The sequence below is a fragment of the Paralichthys olivaceus genome, chromosome 12 (assembly GCF_024713975.1).
Source record: "Paralichthys olivaceus isolate ysfri-2021 chromosome 12, ASM2471397v2, whole genome shotgun sequence".
Taxonomy (NCBI): Eukaryota; Metazoa; Chordata; class Actinopteri; order Pleuronectiformes; family Paralichthyidae; genus Paralichthys; species Paralichthys olivaceus.
The window spans coordinates 24293505-24315451 of NC_091104.1; the positions used below are offsets into that span (position 1 = coordinate 24293505).

Consider the following 21947-nt stretch of genomic DNA (forward strand, 5'->3'; position numbering starts at 1 on the left):
TCTGCACCTGGACACAAGCAACAACCAGCTCCCAGAACAATCACAACCAGTCTGTGTTGAATGCAACAAGCATTATACTGCTACAGAATGATTACAGAGAGAACTAATAAAAGAGGATATGTGAATAACTAGACATTAGTTAAATGATGTTCAATGTCTATATCATATGTCAGAACAAGAGCAAGAGTGTGATTGAAACAGTGAGTGGGTTTAATTACATGTACAGTGAAACCAATTGAATCTATTAATTGTCCAGACATCACACGTGATGGTGATGGTCACCCCACTGTGCATGTACAAAGCAGTGGGGGGGTCCTGTCAGCATGACCCAGTGCAGCCTCTCCAGTAGAGTCTTTGGTTCTCTCTTTCCAGAGGGAGGACCGCTGTGGAGGGAATCAAACACAGAGCACACTTACAGAGGCAAGCTGCTGGAAATCAGGACCGGTACACTGTCACTAAGCAAACCAAGCTTCAATCAAGAAGCTTAAATCTAAATGATCGAGAGTTGTGCACTGATTAAGTGTTGCACTCTCTGTCTGTGTTACAGCAGGACAAGTTATATAATGTCCTCTATTCTACACATTCATCTTTCAAATACTTCTTCCCTGTCGAAGCCTGGTGGCTGCATTACCCACAATCTAACTCAAATGCCATTTGTTATGCTACAAGCAGCTAAGGCTAATAATGGTTCTGCATGCTTCATGGCTGCACGTTGCATTGCAGCGAGGGAGGTAAGGTCAGTGGAATAAGCAGATAATGACCCTGATGATGAAGTAGAGGCAGCTGTACCACAGTGATGGATCGAAACAGGAAAAGAACAGTCAGCAATTTGGGAAATGCTTGTGTTCTTACTACACAAGAAGATCTGTGGTGAGCTGAAGATGAACCCTAAACATCAGACAATATCAGAGTAATGGAACAGAATCAGGAAGTGAAACAAGCTTGATAACCTTAAACCACTGTTATTTAACTGTGTTATAGACACACCTGGCACTCACACTGCTCCAGTGTTTAAGAGACACTAAAATGATGATGTAGACACACACAACCGCTTTCTGATTTGTGGTTAAAAAATTAAAACAACTGCTTACATGAATAAGAGATGAGATTTTATTCAAGCGATCTGCTACAATCCTACAACTAACAATCAAAGACTTCCTGTTCCAGCACGTGCATCACCCTTGTATACGAGTTGTCACATGATAGGTGTTTTCATGCTTGTTAGTATTGATGGGGGATTAAAACTAATACGGAGAAAAATATTGGTGTGAACAAAAATCGTTTTAATTTGAAAACCCTTTTTTCAAAGCTCCATGGGATCCTCTAAGAATGTTGATGTCATGTTTCAAATGAATTGATTGGTCAGTGAGTGGAACTTTTATACAGGTTGATCTCTTATCTCCAATTTAACCTGCTCCAGAGCAGGTTAGCCGTTCAGCATAAGTTACCATGGTGATTTACACCGATAAGATGTGAACAAGCTTTGTATGACTGGAAAACCTGAATTTATCCTGAATTTATCGCGATAAGAGCAGGTTTGGCCTCGTAGTACAGGCCCTGGTCATAGATCCCCCAACTGACAATCTTGGTTATCTTTTCCTTTCATTCCTCATCCATCTGTATTTTGCTCCAGCACTGGATTCAGTTTTAGTCTGAGAGTGTGTCACTCTCTTGGCATTTGGTTTATGTCAAGAGCCCCCTGTCTTGTGTCAGTCCATTTGTTTTTACCTGCGTAGCCCTGTAGGCTGAAAGCTCTCCGGTCTCTGACGGACTGTAATCCAACCCTGGCAGCCTCCATATCACTCACTGCAGCAAGGTCCAGTTTAGCAGAAATGACCTATCCTATGTGATTCACATGATACCTTTAGAAGGGATTCACTCATTAGAAGGGACACTGTGTTGTCCATATTATACTCTGAATAGATACACTGTAACTAGACTCACCTATATTAAATGAGTAGTCCATAGCTTTTCAAAAGTATCTCTATCTCCAGCAATATACTAATATGAATAAAACAATGTTTTTATGGAACATGGATCATTGTGATATAGCATCATCATCATCCCACAAAATATCCGATATCTAGTGCAAATTTCATATTTTTTAATCAGTAAGACAAAAAACCTAAGAACCCCTAGTGAAAAGACTCAAGGCATTTTAAACAAATGGTTTATCAAATGTGTAGTACTTCAATCATTTCTACTGTGACACAACTTATGTTCGTAACACGGTTGACAAAGTAAATACTTTGAATGTTTATTTTCATTTAAATATTTTAAAAGTCATGAGAGATTAAGCTTGCAAAATGATGGATTTAGCACACTATGGGGATATATTATGGGAACAACTAAACTATTTAGCAAAGAAAGCTAAAGTTTTTGGTTGATATGATGTGTAGTCCTAATTATGCAATGACTCATTTACCAAATCTGACAGCAGGAAAAACAACCAAATGCAGTATATCATACACATTTTCTAATAAATGATGGAACCTGTTGACTTTTTGTATTAAATGAAAGAGAAATGTGGCCCAATATTAATGTGATCATAGTTTGAAGTTAATATTTAGTAAACTTCACAGATCCGACCCATGGACATGAAATGTAGCTCTAATGATAGAATGACTCTCCAGCATCCTCAGCATGAAACGTTCACGGCTCTGATAGAAAGTCTGGCTCCACTTCACCATGAGCCTCGGCCATCAGCGGTGTGTTTGCTGCCTGCACAATAACCTGACTTTCTTCCAAAGGATCATCAGCAGGTGCTTGTTTTGACTCGGTCTCTCTGAACAAACATGTGGAGCAGCTGGGAGACGGATGTTGGTGGAGCTGTGGTGCTTTTCAAGTCATTTTAGGAGAGAAACGAGTGGGAAAAGCCGCCGAGCAGCGCTGCTCACCGCGGTGATCGGGTGAGGTTTGGAGGCTCCACCGACAAAATGCAGAGAGCATCAGAGCTCTTCATGACTTCAATATGAAGACACACAAGTCCGCTACCTGCTTCCTCACTGTCAGCCTCCAGCACCGCTCACCCACTGATGTTTCACTCGTTTATCAGTGAAGAGAAAACACAAGTGTCTCGACGTTCACACTGCACACAGCAGCCACGGCTGGGTTGAGTCTCCACGGTTCTCATGGTGTGTTCAAGTACCGCCTCCCGATCGGGATTCCTCATCAGTTCTGTCACTCACTCCGATAGTTCCTCGTTGATCTAAACTCAGAGACAAAGATGGCAGAAGTCGCTCCAGCTCCAGCCGCCGCCCCGGCCAAAGCGGCCAAGAAGAAGGTTGTGAAACCGAAGAAGGTCGGCCCCAGCGTCAGGGAGATCATCATCGAAGCCGTGTCCGCGTCCAAGGAGCGGAGCGGCGTGTCAGCGGCCGCCCTCAAGAAGGCTCTGGCTGCCGGAGGCTACGATGTGGAGAAGAACAAGTCCCGCGTCAACACCGCTATCAAGGGCCTGGTGATCAAGGGGACTCTGGTCCAGACCAAGGGAACCGGGGCCTCCGGCTCGTTCAAGATCAACAAGAAGGTGGAGTCCAAGGTGAAGAAGCCGGTCAAGACGGCTGCTCCCAAAGTGAAGAAGCCCGCCGCCAAGAAACCCCTAGCGGCTAAAAAGGCCAAAGCAGCGGCAGCCAAGAAGCCAGCAGCCGCTAAAAAGTCCCCGAAGAAGGTGACGAAACCAGCAGCGGCCAAGAAAGCAGCCAAGAGCCCCAAGAAGGTGGCGAAGAGCCCTAAGAAGGTGGCAGTCAAGAGCCCCAAGAAGGTGGCGAAAAAGGCTCCTGCAGCCAAGAAAGCCCCCGCGAAGAAGGCTGCCAAACCCAAAGTGAAGAAGACAGCAGCCAAGAAGAAGTGAGCTGTCCTCACTGTGAAACATGTTCATCCTGCTAAAAGGCTCTTTTAAGAGCCACACACGTCGATCCACAAAGAGCTGCTTCCTCATCAAACATCACCACTGTCACTCGCTGGCAACACAGATGTAGAGACTGACTTCTTAACTAAAGAGAGTCGAGTTAGATAGAAACATGTTCAATATTTATTTGTTACAATGTCAAGTTATTTAATGTCAAATACATCAAATACAAATTAATTTAAACGATATTTAGACACTGAAGTAGAAGCAGGCTACTACTCTCACACACACACAAAATATATTCAATATTTATTTGTTACAATGTCAAGATTAAGAAGTAATTTAATGTCAAATACATCAAAGCACTATCAAGTCGTTTTAAACATCTTAAAAGACACTGTGAAGGAGAAGCAGACTACTACTGACACACACACACACACACACACACACACACACACACACACACACACACACACACACACACTGTGCAACATGATGTTCAGCTTTACATCATATAATTATACTTGAGATTGTCTTCTTCTTAAAGAGTGTGTATATATATATATATATATATATATATATATATATATATATATATATATATATATATATATATATATATAGCATGAGAAAGACTTACTTAGTTGCGGGTGAGCTGTTTAGAAATTAGACAATATCTGCTTTACATCATATATTTCTACAGTTAGATTTTCTGATTGTGATATGTGATCCTGACAGACTCTTCACATACATTATTGATATTTTATTTTATTTGTATAGCACAGAATAATAACATCTCAGGGCACTTTACAGAGGCCGTACAAAATTATAGAGAAACCCAACGGTTCTCACAATGAGAAACACTGACGACTGTGGAGAGAATAGAACAAACTCCCCTTTAACAGAAATACACTTCTAGAACCAGACTCAGTGTGTGTGGCCATCTGCCTCGACTGGTTGGGGTGACACGAGAGAAATGTGGCAGAGATGATGAGATCACAGCATCTTACTCACACTGAGCACTCATGCTCTCCGAGTGGTGCCACTGTGATGAGATGTAGTTACACGAGGGAACCAAGAGATGGCGCTGCCCTCCAAATCTGTGAACCAGAACATCGTCCACTACCATGATGAAGTCTCCTACATGTCCTATCAGAAGCTTTGTTTTCCAGTAGGTCAGCTGCTCCTGATTTATTCTCATCTCATGATTCAAACACTAAGTTAATTTGTTTCATGTAAATATCAACAGATCTTGTGTGGAAGTAAATCTAAGTAACTCCCACCTGAAGATTGTTTTTCAAATCTTGACTATGACTCTGCTTGGGTGTGTCCACATATAGTCATTTACACCCAGTGCTCACATGTAATTGCTCAATAGCAATTTAGTTTTTCAGATTTAAAAGAGTTTCTTTCAAATCGTAATCTCTTTACCTTTGTATCTAAACCTCTCAAACCCTATCCTGACTTGTTCTCTCCACCTTGACAACAGCCCTGTGTAGGTGTGTTCACAACTTTCAGAATACAATTTTAAACTACTAAATTAGACACATTGTTTCAGGACCATGGACAGAGCAGTTAGTTGTGTTTAGGTGCTGCACTTCAACAGTTTGTTTCTCTGAATGGATGTTGTGGAGCAGAGCGCAGCCACTTTACACTTCAAGTCTATGTGGAAACAGGCTACACATTTAAATACACACGTAGGGGAGAACAGAGTAAGATGAGCCAGCCCCTGTAGCTAGATAACCATAAAAAAGTCATCATGTGACCACAAAATAAGGACGTGTAGTCAACATTACTCATTTTTGCCGTTTTGCCTTTGTTAAATTGATGGAATATGTTGTATCAGTCATTAATGTGGCACCATTTACCCATAGAGTGTAAATCTGAATAATCACATGCTTTATCTGCTATGGGTACCCAACAACCTGAGGTATAACTTATGTTCCTTGTTTGTTCAGTACTTGTGTATTTTCCAAGTTAGATTAGGACATGTGGAGACTTGCTCTTTACCAGAGGTGAGTGTGTGGCTCTTAAAAGAGCCTTTGTGTTGGAAGTTTCCAGCAGCTTCGCTTTACTTGGACTTGGCGGCCTTCTCGGTCTTCTTGGGCAACAGAACAGCCTGGATGTTGGGCAGCACGCCGCCCTGAGCGATGGTCACTCCGCCCAGGAGTTTGTTGAGCTCCTCGTCGTTGCGGACGGCCAGCTGCAGGTGGCGGGGGATGATACGGGTCTTCTTGTTGTCGCGGGCGGCGTTTCCAGCCAGCTCCAGGATCTCAGCGGTCAGGTACTCCAGCACAGCCGCCAGGTAGACGGGGGCGCCGGCACCGACGCGCTGGGCATAGTTGCCTTTACGCAGCAGCCTGTGAACACGACCGACGGGGAACTGGAGCCCAGCGCGGGACGAGCGGGTCTTTGCCTTCGCTCTGGCCTTTCCGCCTGTTTTGCCTCTTCCAGACATTTTCAATTCGTTTCCTGAAACACGTCAAGAGAAACTGCGGCAACCAGCGCGAACCCTCGCTTATATAGCAGCGGATCGCGCGGGACGGATCATGCCAGACCAACCAGAGAAGAAGCCTCCAGCGGAGCAGGGGGGGTCGTTCTCCACTTTTTTCTCCAATAAGCAGCGGGGACTCAGGCGGTGGGTCGCTCCTTTCGGCGGCGCTGAGCTCCAGGAGGAGCCTCTCACCAATCAGGACCCGGGGATCTGAAACCGCGTCACCATTTCACGACTGGCTCCGTCGTTTAAAAGGAGAGTGTCGCTGCTCTACTTCACTTTTTCTCCCGATCAGAGAAAGAAAACATACAATGGCAAGAACCAAGCAGACCGCTCGTAAATCCACCGGAGGCAAAGCCCCCAGGAAGCAGCTGGCCACCAAGGCTGCGCGTAAAAGCGCCCCGGCCACCGGCGGCGTGAAGAAGCCTCACCGTTACAGGCCCGGTACCGTGGCTCTGAGAGAGATCCGTCGCTACCAGAAATCCACGGAGCTGCTGATCCGCAAGCTGCCCTTCCAGCGCCTGGTCAGAGAAATCGCTCAGGATTTCAAGACCGACCTGCGCTTCCAGAGCTCCGCTGTCATGGCTCTGCAGGAGGCCAGCGAGGCTTACCTGGTCGGCCTGTTCGAGGACACCAACCTGTGCGCCATCCACGCCAAGAGGGTGACCATCATGCCCAAGGACATCCAGCTGGCCCGCCGCATCCGCGGAGAGAGAGCTTAAACTGCTACTGCTGCTGCTCCACTCACGATAACAACGGCTCTTTTAAGAGCCACTTCACTGCACTCAAGACAAAACTCCTCCGCTGCTCTCACTAGTTACTGACTGATCATAGATCTAGAAGCTTTCATCACCAAATAATCAACCAATATAAGTGATGTTGCTAATGACGTTCATAGTTCAGCATTTAATTCATTAATAGACAAATAATGTGAATAAACCTTTCACTTTCAATCACACTCTAGATCTGTCAGACCATTTTTTAAATTTACAATAACAGACCACACTGATTCTGGACAGACATTCTATTTTTGTCTGTGTTGATCAGATTAGAGATGGGATTTATGGATCTTTGGAGGGAGCTGAATATTTGGGATCTGGTCATTTCAAAGAGCCATTTAAAAGACTGGCTCATTTGGCTCATCTTTATATTAACTCCCTTTTAAGAAGCCAGCCTGGGTTAATTCATTTTATCCTGGAAATAATCACAGGGAGGAATGATGGGCTGAGATTTGGATCAGACCAATTTTGAACTCAGATTTCCCACCAATATTTCAGTTTGAATTATTCTGAAATATTGATTATGGGTTCATTTGACACGTGTGGACAAGATTTTAAAGTCTGATATGGATTAATTGTAAATATTCCACTGCTATATCTCTCTGAGTTGACAGTAATATCACTATTTACCCTTTGTATAAAGTGTGTGTATGTGTGTAAAACTACTTTGACTTGTGTTATTCATGCAACACCTACGTCTGCCTGATGTGGAGGCAGAAGTACAGGCACTCTCCACTTCATCGTGAGAGTCATGCTCTCTCCTCACCTCTGAGATTTTAACAATGGGGTGTTGAGTTTTAAAATGTCTGTGCAAAATATTTGTGGAGCCAGATTTCAATGAAATTAACTTCTGGCAAATATAGCACTTAGCCTTACTGTCGGCCTCAAGCGAAAAGTGCATCTAAATGCTGCTCCTTTTCCTTGGGCTCATTTTGCAGAACGACGACGGACGGTCCTCCCCCTCTCTCAGGCTGCTGTTCACTGCACTGCCGACTCAGATGCACTCGCGTTTTTTTTCCTTTGTTTTTCACTGAGGCCCTCACATGAAGGGAGCATGCACAACGTGAACGTGTTGCTTAGGTGCTCCTCCCCATGCTCTCTCCGTCTCACTCACTGGAGGAGCTTGTCAAGTCAAGTCAAGTGTACTTTATTGTCAAAAATCAATGTAACAGGGTTAGCACAGAAGTTTGAAATTGCGTTTGACCAGTCTCCAATGTGCAAGTTTAAAACATTTAAGTAAGACATTGACAAAATCTCTCTCTCTCTCACACACACACACACACACACACAAACATTTAAATAGACATTGACAATAATCTCTCTCTCAAACACACTCTCACTCTCTCACATACTCACACACACACACACACACACACACACACACACATAGCAGCAGAAGTACAGTGGTCACAAGGTGCAACAGTAAAGTAAAGTGCCAGTGGCATGGTGAAGTGACTATGGAATGTTCATGTGGTTTTCTTCAGTGTGTTGATGAGTCTGATGGCTTGTGGAAAGAAGCTGTTACTCAGTCTGCTTGTGCGGGCCCGCAGGTTGCGGTACCGCTTCCCTGATGGTAGAAGGGAGAACAGACTGTGTGCTGGATGAGTTGTGTCTTTGATGATGTTCATTGCCCGCTTGGAACAGTGTGAAGTGTACAGTTCCTGAATGGCTGGTAGGGATGACCTGATGATCTTTTCTGCTGTCCTCACCACCCTCTGCAGTGCCTTCTTGTCTGCAGCTAGACAGCTGCCGTACCAGACAGAGACGTTGCTGGTCAGGATGCTCTCAATAGCACCTCTGAAGAAGATGGTGAGGGCAGAAGTGGGGAGATCAGCTCTTCTCATCCTTCTCAGGAAGTGGAGTCGTGTCTGCGCTTTCTTGACCAGTGCGGTGGTGTTGGTAGTCCATGAGAGGTCATTCGTGATGTGCACTCCCAGGAACTTTGTGCTTTTCACAGACTCTACTGCACTGCCGTTGATGATGAGTGGGATGTGTGTTGGTTGGTTGTGTGAGCAACTGTGAACCATAGGTGTGAACTCAAGGAGAGAGAAAAAAAAGAACGGCTCCCAACCAAACGCGACTCAGTTCCCATCGTTCATGTTAATGAGCCAGACAAAAGATTTGGTTCGTTCGTGAACGTCACAACTCTAGATCAGATAACACTGTAAACATCTTTCAACAATCAACTGCTGACATTTCATCCACAGCCATGTGTCAGTACAATAGAGGAATGTTATCAAAAGTTCACTCACACTGTTGATTCAATGATCAATGTAATGAAGGGTGGGGGCAGATCTCGCAGATCTCGAAACAGTAAAAGAGTAAAACAGCATAAGAGTGATTATATATGGTTCACATAAGGAACAGAGGTCAGAAGGTGACTTGACACAGATAACAGACCTGCACCTGAAAGCATGAAATATGTAACAAAATAATCCAATAAATATATACATTGCAATCCATGTATTTGAAATTACTGGACTTTATGATGAGATTATTAAGGCAAGTGAGCTGCCATTTCAGTGACTGAGGTTAGGACAGCAAGACAAACTGTGCAAGACGCCCTTGATCTGATCTTCCAAGATGAGGAAGCAGATAGTGATTTGAAGGAGGATGTGTCAGAGCAGGAGGACAACATGGAGGAAAACTACGATTACAGCCGGTCTGATGACAACATTTATATCTTCTGACATATGACATTAAAAATGAAACAATATTTCCTACTAGTCCTCTTCTGCCCGACCATTATTAATGTACAACTATTGACAACACTGAGAAGCTACAATTTCATGAGCTTCTTTACAAATACAATTATAACCACCAGGGAAAACATCCACCACCTCCTCCCCATGAATAACACACATCACTGATTCTTGAGACATGGGACAAAACACGTCCAACATTTCAATTGTAGATGGGACTGATAATATAATTTAATCTGCACAGTTATCACTTTCATTTGAATCATTATATCAAATCTATGACACTCACTCTCTTCCCACTGCATCTAAAACAGCAGGTCCACAGAGAAGGGTTCAATCATTAATTTGCAATACAATGGTTACAAATATATATATGCTACACTTTGTCATTTATGTTAGTGCCTGTTTGTTTAGTCAAATGTTAACTTCCTCATTTAAAGGTTCAGTGTGTAACAAGCTGGTAACATCATATCAAACTTGGTGTTCCTCACTCCCCCCTCCCTTCCTGAGCGTGAGGAGAGCTACGGTGGCCCTCATGCGTCAAAATGCTGGATGACCTCACTGAGCTGACTTCTCTGCAGTGTCTATAGATCGATACATATTGATTAATGTAACCTGTTTATTTTGAATGCAAACTGTAGTTAATAGTTTACATGAAGACAATGTGTTAACATGCTGTGGTAGTGCTTTATTACTGACATTAGGTAGCTGAATTAGCTGAATGCTAATGCAGGCTAACAATATTGATGCTGGCTAATGTTAGCACACAGGCTCGTATAACAGGGAGATGGCGTTAGCAGGAGACACTTGTCTTCTCTGTTTACGTGCTGAAACACTTGAGTTCTGTACTGAGGTGAGCAAGAGAAGAGGAGGAGATCCTGGAGCTGCAGCAGTGAGGAGGAGGAGAGACTGGACCACTGGGAGCAGATTGAAGCTACAGGTTTGTGTTTTCATGATATGACTACATGGTCTGCTTGATATCAACAAGAACAATACAACACAAGTGTTTTCATACCACAGCTCTGTGTGCACATCTTACTGAATAATGTTACTGTAACATTAGCTGTGCAGTGCACGTCAGCCACTGACTGTAAAACCTCAGAGACACCACTGAACAATAATTATAGAAATACTGTATGTTACAGGAATATGTTGTTATTGTTTTGCATATGTGGGATACAAGAAACATTGCAGCCTTTAACCCCTAATAACTGACCTTATCATATAACCAACATAATATAGAGCTAATAATAAAGCCTTATCTGAGTTTTTCCTTTGTTTATGTTTTCAGACACTTATTGAGGAGATGAGTGTGGAGCAGCACAGGAGCTGACAGCTACAGACATGGTGACTCACCTCCTGCTGGAGTGTCATGGTGTTCTTATGAACTGTAGAGACTAACCTTTCAGACAGTCAGAAGAAATGCTGTGGTCAAGATCCTGAAAACTGTGAGTCTACCACCGTACTTCTCCCAGTACTGCCCAGAAGTGTTTAACATGTTCACAGGCAGTACCAGGAAGATGTTACGGTGTTAGACCATATTAGAGAGCGTGGGGATGACAACACTTTTACCGCAGCATATCAACATTTTATTTATTATCAACATGGCTCTTTAGGCCAGGGAACCCATCTTGTCATCCCCAGCTGCTGTTTTTGTCCCTCTGAAGGTTTTGAACAGTACCACGTATTCACACACCTGTCAAATGTATCTAGTATTACAAAAGCAAAGCCGATATGAGTAAGACTTACAGGGTTTGTATTCCACAAGAATGATGTCTTTGTGTCCACACTCCAGACCAGTTGGTGGCGGTAATGCACGTAACTGTGCATAGCTAAGAGCCAAAAAGCCAGAAGAAGAAGAATCAGTAAATATAGAGACGTGCCTCAGACCGGTTTGTCCTTTAGATGATCTGTAGCAACAACATTTGACATATTGTTAATTTAACCATCAATGTGTTTGCAAGTCATGTGAACACACTGATTGTTAAGAAATGATACATGATCAACAGAACCAATGAATCCATTGTGTGAATGATTCAGAGCGTTGGGACCATAAACAATAAAACTAATTCAAAATGAACCATAAGTATTAAATTGAACCATGATTGATTTCACCACAGTTCCAGTATTAGTGTAAAGTGGCTATTTGAGTGTTGGTGCACATGTTGTTCGAGTCAGGACAGTTTGTCTCCATAGAGAAAGTGTGTGGCTCTTAAAAGAGCCGTTGGTTTGATGTCATGTCTCCAGAGTGGTTTACTTGGAGCTGGTGTACTTGGTCACGGCCTTGGTGCCCTCAGACACGGCGTGTTTAGCCAGCTCACCGGGCAGCAGCAGGCGGACGGCGGTCTGAATCTCCCTGGAGGTGATGGTGGAGCGCTTGTTGTAATGAGCCAGACGAGAGGCCTCACCGGCGATGCGCTCGAAGATGTCGCTCACGAAGGAGTTCATGATGCCCATGGCCTTGGAGGAGATCCCAGTGTCGGGGTGGACCTGCTTCAGCACCTTGTACACGTAGATGGCGTAGCTCTCCTTCCTGCTCTTTCTCCTCTTCTTTCCGCCCTTACCGGGGGCCTTCGTCACCGCTTTCTTGGAGCCCTTCTTGGGCGCGGACTTCGCTGGTTCAGGCATCGTCACGATATTATTCGATCAAATGAATGAAGTCGTCAGTGAACAGGCTGTATTTCAACACAACACATGTAAAATAGCTGTGCTGTTCCCTCTCTGTGATTGGCTGAATGTTGATCGTCAGTGTACCAGCAGTGGGCGTGTCTCCATGTCCAGAGTCCATTATTCTGCTGCTGACAGAGGTTGAACTGTAGAGATGAACTGGAACATTTGGGGGGTTAAGAAATGCATGATGTCTGAAACTATATATGTTCTTATTATTGATGTTAGTATCACATTAGTATCATTTCAAACTATCTGAACTAAAGCGACCTGATAAACACACTGCTCTAAATATTATGGGAACACTTGATCGTCACAGTAAAACACCAAGTCAGTTAAACTTCAGGTTTATTAATCTGTTCATTTAGATTGAACTGAATATAATTATTGTCTTCATTATAACAACCAATCTGACGGAGCTTAAATGTGATGGTTACACAAGTATTCCTGGTCTCCCTACTGTCTCTCTCTTTGTGTCCCCAACACCTTAGTTAAGTTGATTCATGTGTTTATGGTAATTTACATAAATGTTTACAATGTTGACTGTTGAGTTATTTACTTGTGTATGTTTCCACAAGTAACTATTTAGCTTCTTTAGAACAGTAACAATGTGTTGATGCCAGGACATTGATATCTCAAGTATTGTTACTTCAAACTGGGTTAGAAAGACATGCTATTGTTGTTGGGGAGGACCAACACAGCCCTCTGAGTGCAGAGTGTTCTTATAGAAAAGTACTGCTGGGAAGGAGCCATGAAAAGTCAAGGAGCATTACAGGTGTAAAAAAAACTTATTTTCTATTCAGAAAAACAAACATATTATTTCATGTAGTACAGCAGGATCTGTGGGTTTTAACAAATTAATCAAGTTCCACTCCACCACCCATCGTATGACTGTGGTCCAGTCAGCATCCTCTTTCTGGACAGTCACATAAGAACATGATACTTTACCAATTTGAGGTAGTGATATCTACTCAATATCTATATTAGAGTTAAGATGTAAATGTAGATGTGAATGTAGTGTTTTTATACATGTTGGATGGAAACTCACTACAGAGAGAAACTGAAACAAAATAAGTTTAATTCACGTGGTAACATGGTTTATATATGGATAATTACTAAGATCACGTTTCCATTAATGATCAGACCCTGATTGATTGTTGTTCTCTGGAAGAACTAGTGATGAGTGTTGAGCAGAGGATGTGAGCTCTCATTGACTCAGTGTGTGGCTCTTAAAAGAGCCGTTGTGTTGTTGAAAGTGAGTTTATCCACCGAAGCCGTACAGAGTGCGGCCCTGTCTCTTCAGAGCATACACCACGTCCATGGCGGTCACGGTCTTCCTCTTGGCGTGCTCGGTGTAGGTGACAGCATCGCGGATAACATTCTCCAGGAAAACCTTCAACACGCCGCGGGTCTCCTCGTAGATCAGACCGGAGATACGCTTCACTCCGCCACGGCGAGCCAGGCGGCGGATGGCGGGCTTGGTGATTCCCTGGATGTTATCACGGAGAACTTTGCGGTGACGCTTTGCGCCTCCTTTACCGAGACCTTTTCCTCCCTTTCCTCGTCCAGACATTTCTCTTCAGTCAGATGAGATCTAGTCAATAGTGTGATCCGCGGGAATCACAGCTATTCATAGGCTGCATGAGGACGTGCTAGAAGACAGAGGAGTACTAGTTCCGCCTCCATCTTCGCTGATAATAAACTCTTTGGTGCACTAGCGCCCCCACAGGACTTTGGATGTAGGACGGTAGATATTAAGGTTTCATTTAAACAGTAACAATACGAGAATCAACTGTAGGTTCTGAAGTCATATCAGATGAAAGACCAGAGGAGAGGAAGTGTTGATGACGAGCTTCGACTATTGAGAATCTGTCTGTAATTTCACCAGCTACCAACCAGATGCTGGTTTACATTTGTGTTGCAGCAGGTCAGTTTGTCCACACTACCAGCCACTCTGGCAGATAATAAACCACCACTTCAGGATCTCGTCCAGTTAGTTGGCAGGAAAAATATTTGAAAGGGAATCTCTGAGAGCAAGTAACTTTGCCTTTAACAAAGCTTCCTTCCTTGTCTGTCACTTTTCTTTCTGTTTCTTTCCGTAGTTCTAAACATTTGGGTTTGTGTGTGCAAGTTCAACTTATACAAACTAATACAGCCAGCCAAGATCTCCAGAGTTCTTTATCCTGGATAAAGCTGGACACACACACACACCATTTTATTTAAGTAACAGTGATTGGTATGAGTTTTGAAAGAAAGCCATGGTGTTCCAAACATTAATGTTTGCAGGTACACAATGTTGACTGGTCACCTGTTCCTGAACAATGCAAGATACATGCAACTCCCCCAGAGCCTCAGATCAACACATTCAAGAGCGGCAACATCTGCCCCTGGACACAAGCAACAACCAGCTCCCAGAACAATCACAACCAGTCTGTGTCGAATGCAACAAGCATTATACTGCTACAGAATGATTACAGAGAGAACTAATAAAAGAGGATATGTGAAGAACTAGACATTAGTTCAATGATGTTCAATGTCTATATCATATGTCAGAACAAGAGCAAGAGTGTGATTGAAACAGTGAGTGGGTTTAATTACATGTACAGTGAAACCAATTGAATCTATTAATTGTCCAGACATCACACGTGATGGTGATGGTCACCCCACTGTGCATGTACAAAGCAGTGGGGGGGTCCTGTCAGCATGACCCAGTGCAGCCTCTCCAGTAGAGTCTTTGATTCTCTCTTTCCAGAGGGAGGACCGCTGTGGAGGGAATCAAACACAGAGCACACTTACAGAGACAAGCTGCTGGAAATCAGGACCGGTACACTGTCACTAAGCAAACCAAGCTTCAATCAAGAAGCTTAAATCTAAATGATCGAGAGTTGTGCACTGATTAAGTGTTGCACTCTCTGTCTGTGTTACAGCAGGACAAGATGTATAATGTCCTCTATTCTACACATTCATCTTTCAAATACTTCTTCCCTGTCGAAGCCTGGTGGCTGCATTACCCACAATCTAACTCAAATGCCATTTGTTATGCTACAAGCAGCTAAGCCTAATAATGGTTCTGCATGCTTCATGGTTGCACGTTGCATTGCAGCGAGGGAGGTAAGGTCAGTGGAATAAGCAGATAATGACCCTGATTATGAAGTAGAGGCAGCTGTACCACAGTGATGGATCGAAACAGGAAAAGAACAGTCAGCAATTTGGGAAATGCTTGTGTTCTTACTACACAAGAAGATCTGTGGTGAGCTGAAGATGAACCCTAAACATCATACAATACCAGAGTAATGGAACAGAATCAGGAAGTGAAACAAGCTTGATAACCTTAAACCACTGTTATTTAACTGTGTTATAGACACACCTGGCACTCACACTACTCCAGTGTTTAAGAGACGCTAAAATGATGATGTAGACACACACAACCGCTTTCTGATTTGTGGTTAAAAAATTAAAACAACTGCTTACATGAATAAGAGATGAGATTTTATTCAAGCGATCTGCTACAATCCTACAACTAACAATCAAAGACTTCCTGTTCCAGCACGTGCATCACCCTTGTATACAAGTTGTCACATGATATGTGTTTTCATGCTTGTTAGTATTGATGCGGGGATTAAAACTAATACGGAGAGAAATATTGGTGTGAACAAAAATCGTTTTAATTTGAAAACCCTTTTTTCAAAGGTCCATGGGATCCTCTAAGAATATTGATGTCATGTTTCAAATGAATTGATTGGTCAGTGAGTGGAACTTTTATACAAGTTGATCTCTTATCTCCAATTTAACCTGCTCCAGAGCAGGTTAGCCGTTCAGCATAAGTTACCATGGTGATTTACACCGATAAGATGTGAACAAGCTTTGTATGACTGGAAAACCTGAATTTATCCTGAATTTATCGCGATAAGAGCAGGTTTGGCCTCGTAGTACAGGCCCTGGTCATAGATCCCCCAACTGACAATCTTGGTTATCTTTTCCTTTCATTCCTCATCCATCTGTATTTTGCTCCAGCACTGGATTCAGTTTTAGTCTGAGAGTGTGTCACTCTCTTGGCATTTGGTTTATGTCAAGAGCCCCCTGTCTTGTTTCAGTCCATTTGTTTTTACCTGCGTAGCCCTGTAGGCTGAAAGCTCTCCGGTCTCTGACGGACTGTAATCCAACCCTGGCAGCCTCCGTATCACTCACTGCAGCAAGGTCCAGTTTAGCAGAAATGACCTATCCTATGTGATTCACATGATACCTTTAGAAGGGATTCACTCATTAGATGGTACACTATGTTGTCCATATTATACTCTGAATAGATACACTGTAACTAGACTTAACTATATTAAATGAGTAGTCCATAGCTTTTCAAAAGTATCTCTATCTCCAGCAATATACTCATATTAATAAAACAATGTTTTTATGGAACATGGATCATTGTGATATAGCATCATCACCATCCCACAAAATATCCGTTATGTAGTGCAAATTTCATATTTTTTAATCAGTAAGACAAAAAACCTAAGAACCCCTAGTGAAAAGACTCAAGGCATTTTAAACAAATGGTTTATCAAATGTGTAGTACTTCAATCATTTCTACAGTGACACAACTTATGTCCGTAACACGGTTGACAAAGTAAATACTTTGAATGTTTATTTTCATTTAAATATTTTAAAAGTCATGAGAGATTAAGCTTGCCATATGATGGATTTAGCACACTATGGGGATATATTATGGGAACAACTAAACTATTTAGCAAAGAAAGCTAAAGTTTTTGGTTGATATGATGTGTAGTCCTAATTATGCAATGACTCATTTACCAAATCTGACAGCAGGAAAAAACAACCAAATGCAGTATAACATACACATTTTCTAATAAATGATGGAACCTGTTGACTTTTTGTATTAAATGAAAGAGAAATGTGGCCCAATATTAATGTGATCATAGTTTGAAGTGATTATTTAGTAAACTTGACTAATCCAACCCATGGACATGAAATGTAGCTCTAATGATAGAATGACTCTCCAGCATCCTCAGCATGAAACGTTCACGGCTCTGATAGAAAGTCTGGCTCCACTTCACCATGAGCCTCGGCCATCAGCGGTGTGTTTGCTGCCTGCACAATAACCTGACTTTCTTCCAAAGGATCATCAGCAGCTGCTTGTTTTGACTCGGTCTCTCTGAACAAACATGTGGAGCAGCTGGGAGACGGATGTTGGTGGAGCTGTGGTGCTTTTCAAGTCATTTTAGGAGAGAAACGAGTGGGAAAAGCCGCCGAGCAGCGCTGCTCACCGCGGTGAACGGGTGAGGTTTGGAGGCTCCATCGACAAAATGCAGAGAGCATCAGAGCTCTTCATGACTTCAATATGAAGACACACAAGTCCGCTACCTGCTTCCTCACTGTCAGCCTCCAGCACCGCTCACCCACTGATGTTTCACTCGTTTATCAGTGAAGAGAAAACACAAGTGTCTCGGCGTTCACACTGCACACAGGAGCCACGGCTGGATTGAGTCTCCACGGTTCTCATGGTGTGTTCAAGTACCGCCTCCCGATCGGGAATCTTCATCAGTCCGGTCACTCACTCCGATAGTTCCTCGTTGATCTAAACTCAGAGACAAAGATGGCAGAAGTCGCTCCAGCTCCAGCCCCCGCCCCGGCCAAAGCGGCCAAGAAGAAGGTTGTGAAACCGAAGAAGGTCGGCCCCAGCGTCAGGGAGATCATCATCGAAGCCGTGTCCGCGTCCAAGGAGCGGAACGGCGTGTCAGCGGCCGCCCTCAAGAAGGCTCTGGCTGCCGGAGGCTACGATGTGGAGAAGAACAAGTCCCGCGTCAACACCGCCATCAAGGGCCTGGTGATCAAGGGGACCCTGGTCCAGACCAAGGGAACCGGGGCCTCCGGCTCATTCAAGATCAACAAGAAGGTGGAGCCCAAGGTGAAGAAGCCGGTCAAGACGGCTGCTCTCAAAGTGAAGAAGCCCGCCGCCAAGAAACCCCTAGCGGCCAAAAAGGCCAAAGCAGCGGCAGCCAAGAAGCCAGCAGCCGCTAAAAAGTCCCCGAAGAAGGTGACGAAACCAGCAGCGGCCAAGAAGCCAGCAGCCAAGAGCCCCAAGAAGGTGGCGAAGAGCCCTAAGAAGGTGGCAGTCAAGAGCCCCAAGAAGGTGGCGAAAAAGGCTCCTGCAGCCAAGAAAGCCCCCGCGAAGAAGGCTGCCAAACCCAAAGTGAAGAAGACAGCAGCCAAGAAGAAGTGAGCTGTCCTCACTGTGAAACATGTTCATCCTGCTAAAAGGCTCTTTTAAGAGCCACACACGTCGATCCACAAAGAGCTGCTTCCTCATCAAACATCACCACTGTCACTCACTGTCAACACATATGTAGAGACTGACTTCTTAACTGAAGAGAGTCGAGTTAGATAGAAAGATGTTCAATATTTATTTGTTACAATGTCAAGTTATTTAATGTCAAATACATCAAATACATTTAAAATATCTTTAGACACTGAAGGAGAAGCAGTCTACTACAGACACACACACACACACACACACACACACACACACACACACACACACACTGTGCAACATCATGTACATCGATTTCAGCTTTACATCATATATTTATAATTTAGATTTTCTTCTTAACAAGTATTAATTTGTCACATTTGGTTGTGTAGAAACATATTTATTGTCTTACTGTATATTTATCTTAGTAAACACATAAGAATGAGTCAGTTATTGACTTTGAGCTACTTAGAATTGACGATGTCCACTTTGCATGAGAATATGTAGTAACATCCGGATTCCAAGAGATGGCGCTGCCCTCCAAATCTGTGAACCAGAACACCGTCCACTACCATGATGAAGTCTCCTACATGTCCTGTCAGAAGCTTTGTTTTCCAGTAGGTCAGCTGCTCCTGTTTTATTCTCATCTCATGATTCAAACACTAAGTTAATTTGTTTCATGTAAATATCAACAGATCTTGTGTGGAAGTAAATCTAAGTAACTCCCACCTGAAGATTGTTTTTCAAATCTTGACTATGACTCTGCTTGGGTGTGTCCACATATAGTCATTTACACCCAGTGCTCACATGTAATTGCTCAATAGCAATTTAGTGTTTCAGATTTAAAAGAGTTTCTTTCAAATCATAATCTCTTTACCTTTGTATCTAAACCTCTCCAACCCTATCCTGACTTGTTCTCTCCACCTTGACAACAGCCCTATGTAGGTGTGTTCACAACTTTCAGAATAAAATGTTAAATTACTAAATTAGACACATTGTTTCAGGACCATGGACAGAGCAGTTAGGTGTGTTTAGGTGCTGCACTTCAACATTTTGTTTCTCTGAATGGATGTTGTGGAGCAGAGCGCAGCCGCTTTACACTTCAAGTCTATGTGGAAACAAGCTACACATTTAAATACACACGTATGAAAGAACAGAGTAAGATGAGCCAGCCCCTGTAGCTAGATAACCATAAAAAGTCATCATGTGACCACAAAATAAGGATGTGTAGTCAACATTACTCATTCCATCTTTGATTCAAGCACATGGAGAGAGTGGTCAGCTAACCAGAGAGAAAACAAAGTGATGATTGTCATGCTAGGTGAATTTATCATTTCACTTTCAACAAGTATCTTAGTTCAAATATAAGTTTTAGAAATGAGAACATGATTATTGAAGTCAGTGTAATCTACAAAACAAGTCATTTAACTTTAACTGATCATGTTGATGTGAGTTACTTTGTGAAACAGTTTTGTCCAAATGGTGGTTGTGGAGTGATATGAGCCAGTGATGAGGGGGTTAATTAATCCAATGGACAGTCATTGCTCACTGCAGTTACAAACACACACAGACATGCACACGTACACAAACTCTTTCTGTGTCACTGTCACATGTTCATGTTGATGTTTGATCACAGTGTCACAATGCTAATTTAATGGATACCTTGTTAGCCAATGTTAAGTTGAAGTCACACAAACATGTCGTACGTACACAAAAGTACATGTACACATACATTCTTTGTGTAGCTGACACACAAAGGTCAGAGTTTAATCCTTCCCCAAAATGTTTAGGTAACATGTTGAACAACAGTAAACAAACATGGTTTTACTTTGTAAGTTCTGGCCTTTTTTAAATTGATGACATGGATTCTGTGTAATTGTTGTATCAGTTATTAATGCTGCATCATTTACCCATAGAGGACTCAATCACTATGATCCTTTAACCCCCACCTTGAAATAATGTGTGTCAAAGTACCAACTTTAGTTTCATGGATCATTGTACTGAAACAATAATACCCAGGTGTGTTTTATTTTCCATGGGTACCCACCAACCTGAGGTTTATATAATAACTTCAAATCAAATCAAAGTTTATTGTCACATGCACCAAATAACTTAGCGTCATCAGAGCAGTGAAATGCTTGTGACCTGGCAGGCAACATCTACGCAGTAGACGGGAAATACAAGATTAAAAAAAAATATATATATATATATATATATATATAAAGTAACATATGACATATAACATAGTAACATATAACATTTGACATAACATTTACCATATTACCTAGTAACATTTAACATAACATTTAACATACAACATAGTAACATAACTTTTAACATACAACATAGTAACATATAACATAGTACAACAGTTTAAATTTGAATTTAAATGAAGGGCTAGCAGCAGTTTACCAGGTAGGTATTAAATTAAATAATATATGTGTAGTAAGTGTAGTTGTATGAATGAGGGAGCAGAATGTAAATGGTGATGCGACTGTTCAGTGGGTCAGTGTTGCAGTGTATTGTTTTCAAACTTCTGTTTTGACACAAATACATTTCTGTTTGTTCAGTAATTGTGTATTTTCCAAGTTGGTGGGGAACATGAGGAGACTTGCTCTTTACCAGAGGTGAGTGTGTGGCTCTTAAAAGAGCCTTTGTGTTGGTGGTTTCCAGCAGCTTCGCTTTACTTGGACTTGGCGGCCTTCTCGGTCTTCTTGGGCAACAGAACAGCCTGGATGTTGGGCAGCACGCCGCCCTGAGCGATGGTCACTCCGCCCAGGAGTTTGTTGAGCTCCTCGTCGTTGCGGACGGCCAGCTGCAGGTGGCGGGGGATGATACGGGTCTTCTTGTTGTCGCGGGCGGCGTTTCCAGCCAGCTCCAGGATCTCAGCGGTCAGGTACTCCAGCACAGCCGCCAGGTAGACGGGGGCGCCGGCACCGACGCGCTGAGCATAGTTGCCTTTACGCAGCAGCCTGTGAACACGACCGACGGGGAACTGGAGCCCAGCGCGGGACGAGCGGGTCTTTGCCTTCGCTCTGGCCTTTCCGCCTGTTTTGCCTCTTCCGGACATTTTCAATTTGTTTCCTAAACACGTCAAGAGAAACTGCGGCAAACAGCTCGAACCCTCGTTTATATATCAGCGGATCGCGGGGGGCGGTTCATGCCAGACCAACCAGAGAAGAAGACTCCAGCGGAG

General features: G+C 43.1%; 6 protein-coding genes across 6 annotated transcripts; 3 read left to right on the plus strand and 3 right to left on the minus strand.

Moving 5' to 3' along the window:
* The first annotated feature begins 1163 nt into the window (after positions 1 to 1163).
* On the plus strand, positions 1164 to 3906 carry LOC138412434 (histone H1-like). Its single transcript, XM_069536279.1, has one exon. The coding sequence runs from the start codon at positions 3227 to 3229 to the stop codon at positions 3848 to 3850; it is 624 nt and encodes a 207-aa protein (XP_069392380.1). The 5' UTR covers positions 1164 to 3226; the 3' UTR covers positions 3851 to 3906.
* A 1968-nt stretch (positions 3907 to 5874) lies between these two features.
* Positions 5875 to 6316, minus strand: LOC138412470 (histone H2A). The gene has a single exon (XM_069536409.1). The coding sequence runs from the start codon at positions 6303 to 6305 to the stop codon at positions 5919 to 5921; it is 387 nt and encodes a 128-aa protein (XP_069392510.1). The 5' UTR covers positions 6306 to 6316; the 3' UTR covers positions 5875 to 5918.
* A 325-nt stretch (positions 6317 to 6641) lies between these two features.
* Positions 6642 to 7428, plus strand: LOC138412258 (histone H3). Its single transcript, XM_069535731.1, has one exon. The coding sequence runs from the start codon at positions 6653 to 6655 to the stop codon at positions 7061 to 7063; it is 411 nt and encodes a 136-aa protein (XP_069391832.1). The 5' UTR covers positions 6642 to 6652; the 3' UTR covers positions 7064 to 7428.
* Positions 7429 to 12061: 4633 nt separating this feature from the next.
* On the minus strand, positions 12062 to 12472 carry LOC138412333 (histone H2B). Its single transcript, XM_069536024.1, has one exon. It carries the CDS (start codon positions 12448 to 12450, stop codon positions 12076 to 12078), a length of 375 nt encoding a protein of 124 aa, XP_069392125.1. The 5' UTR covers positions 12451 to 12472; the 3' UTR covers positions 12062 to 12075.
* A 5334-nt stretch (positions 12473 to 17806) lies between these two features.
* On the plus strand, positions 17807 to 18828 carry LOC138412240 (histone H1-like). Its single transcript, XM_069535678.1, has one exon. The coding sequence runs from the start codon at positions 18098 to 18100 to the stop codon at positions 18722 to 18724; it is 627 nt and encodes a 208-aa protein (XP_069391779.1). The 5' UTR covers positions 17807 to 18097; the 3' UTR covers positions 18725 to 18828.
* A 2578-nt stretch (positions 18829 to 21406) lies between these two features.
* On the minus strand, positions 21407 to 21857 carry LOC138412405 (histone H2A). Its single transcript, XM_069536210.1, has one exon. It carries the CDS (start codon positions 21819 to 21821, stop codon positions 21435 to 21437), a length of 387 nt encoding a protein of 128 aa, XP_069392311.1. The 5' UTR covers positions 21822 to 21857; the 3' UTR covers positions 21407 to 21434.
* Between the last annotated feature and the right edge of the window lie 90 nt (positions 21858 to 21947).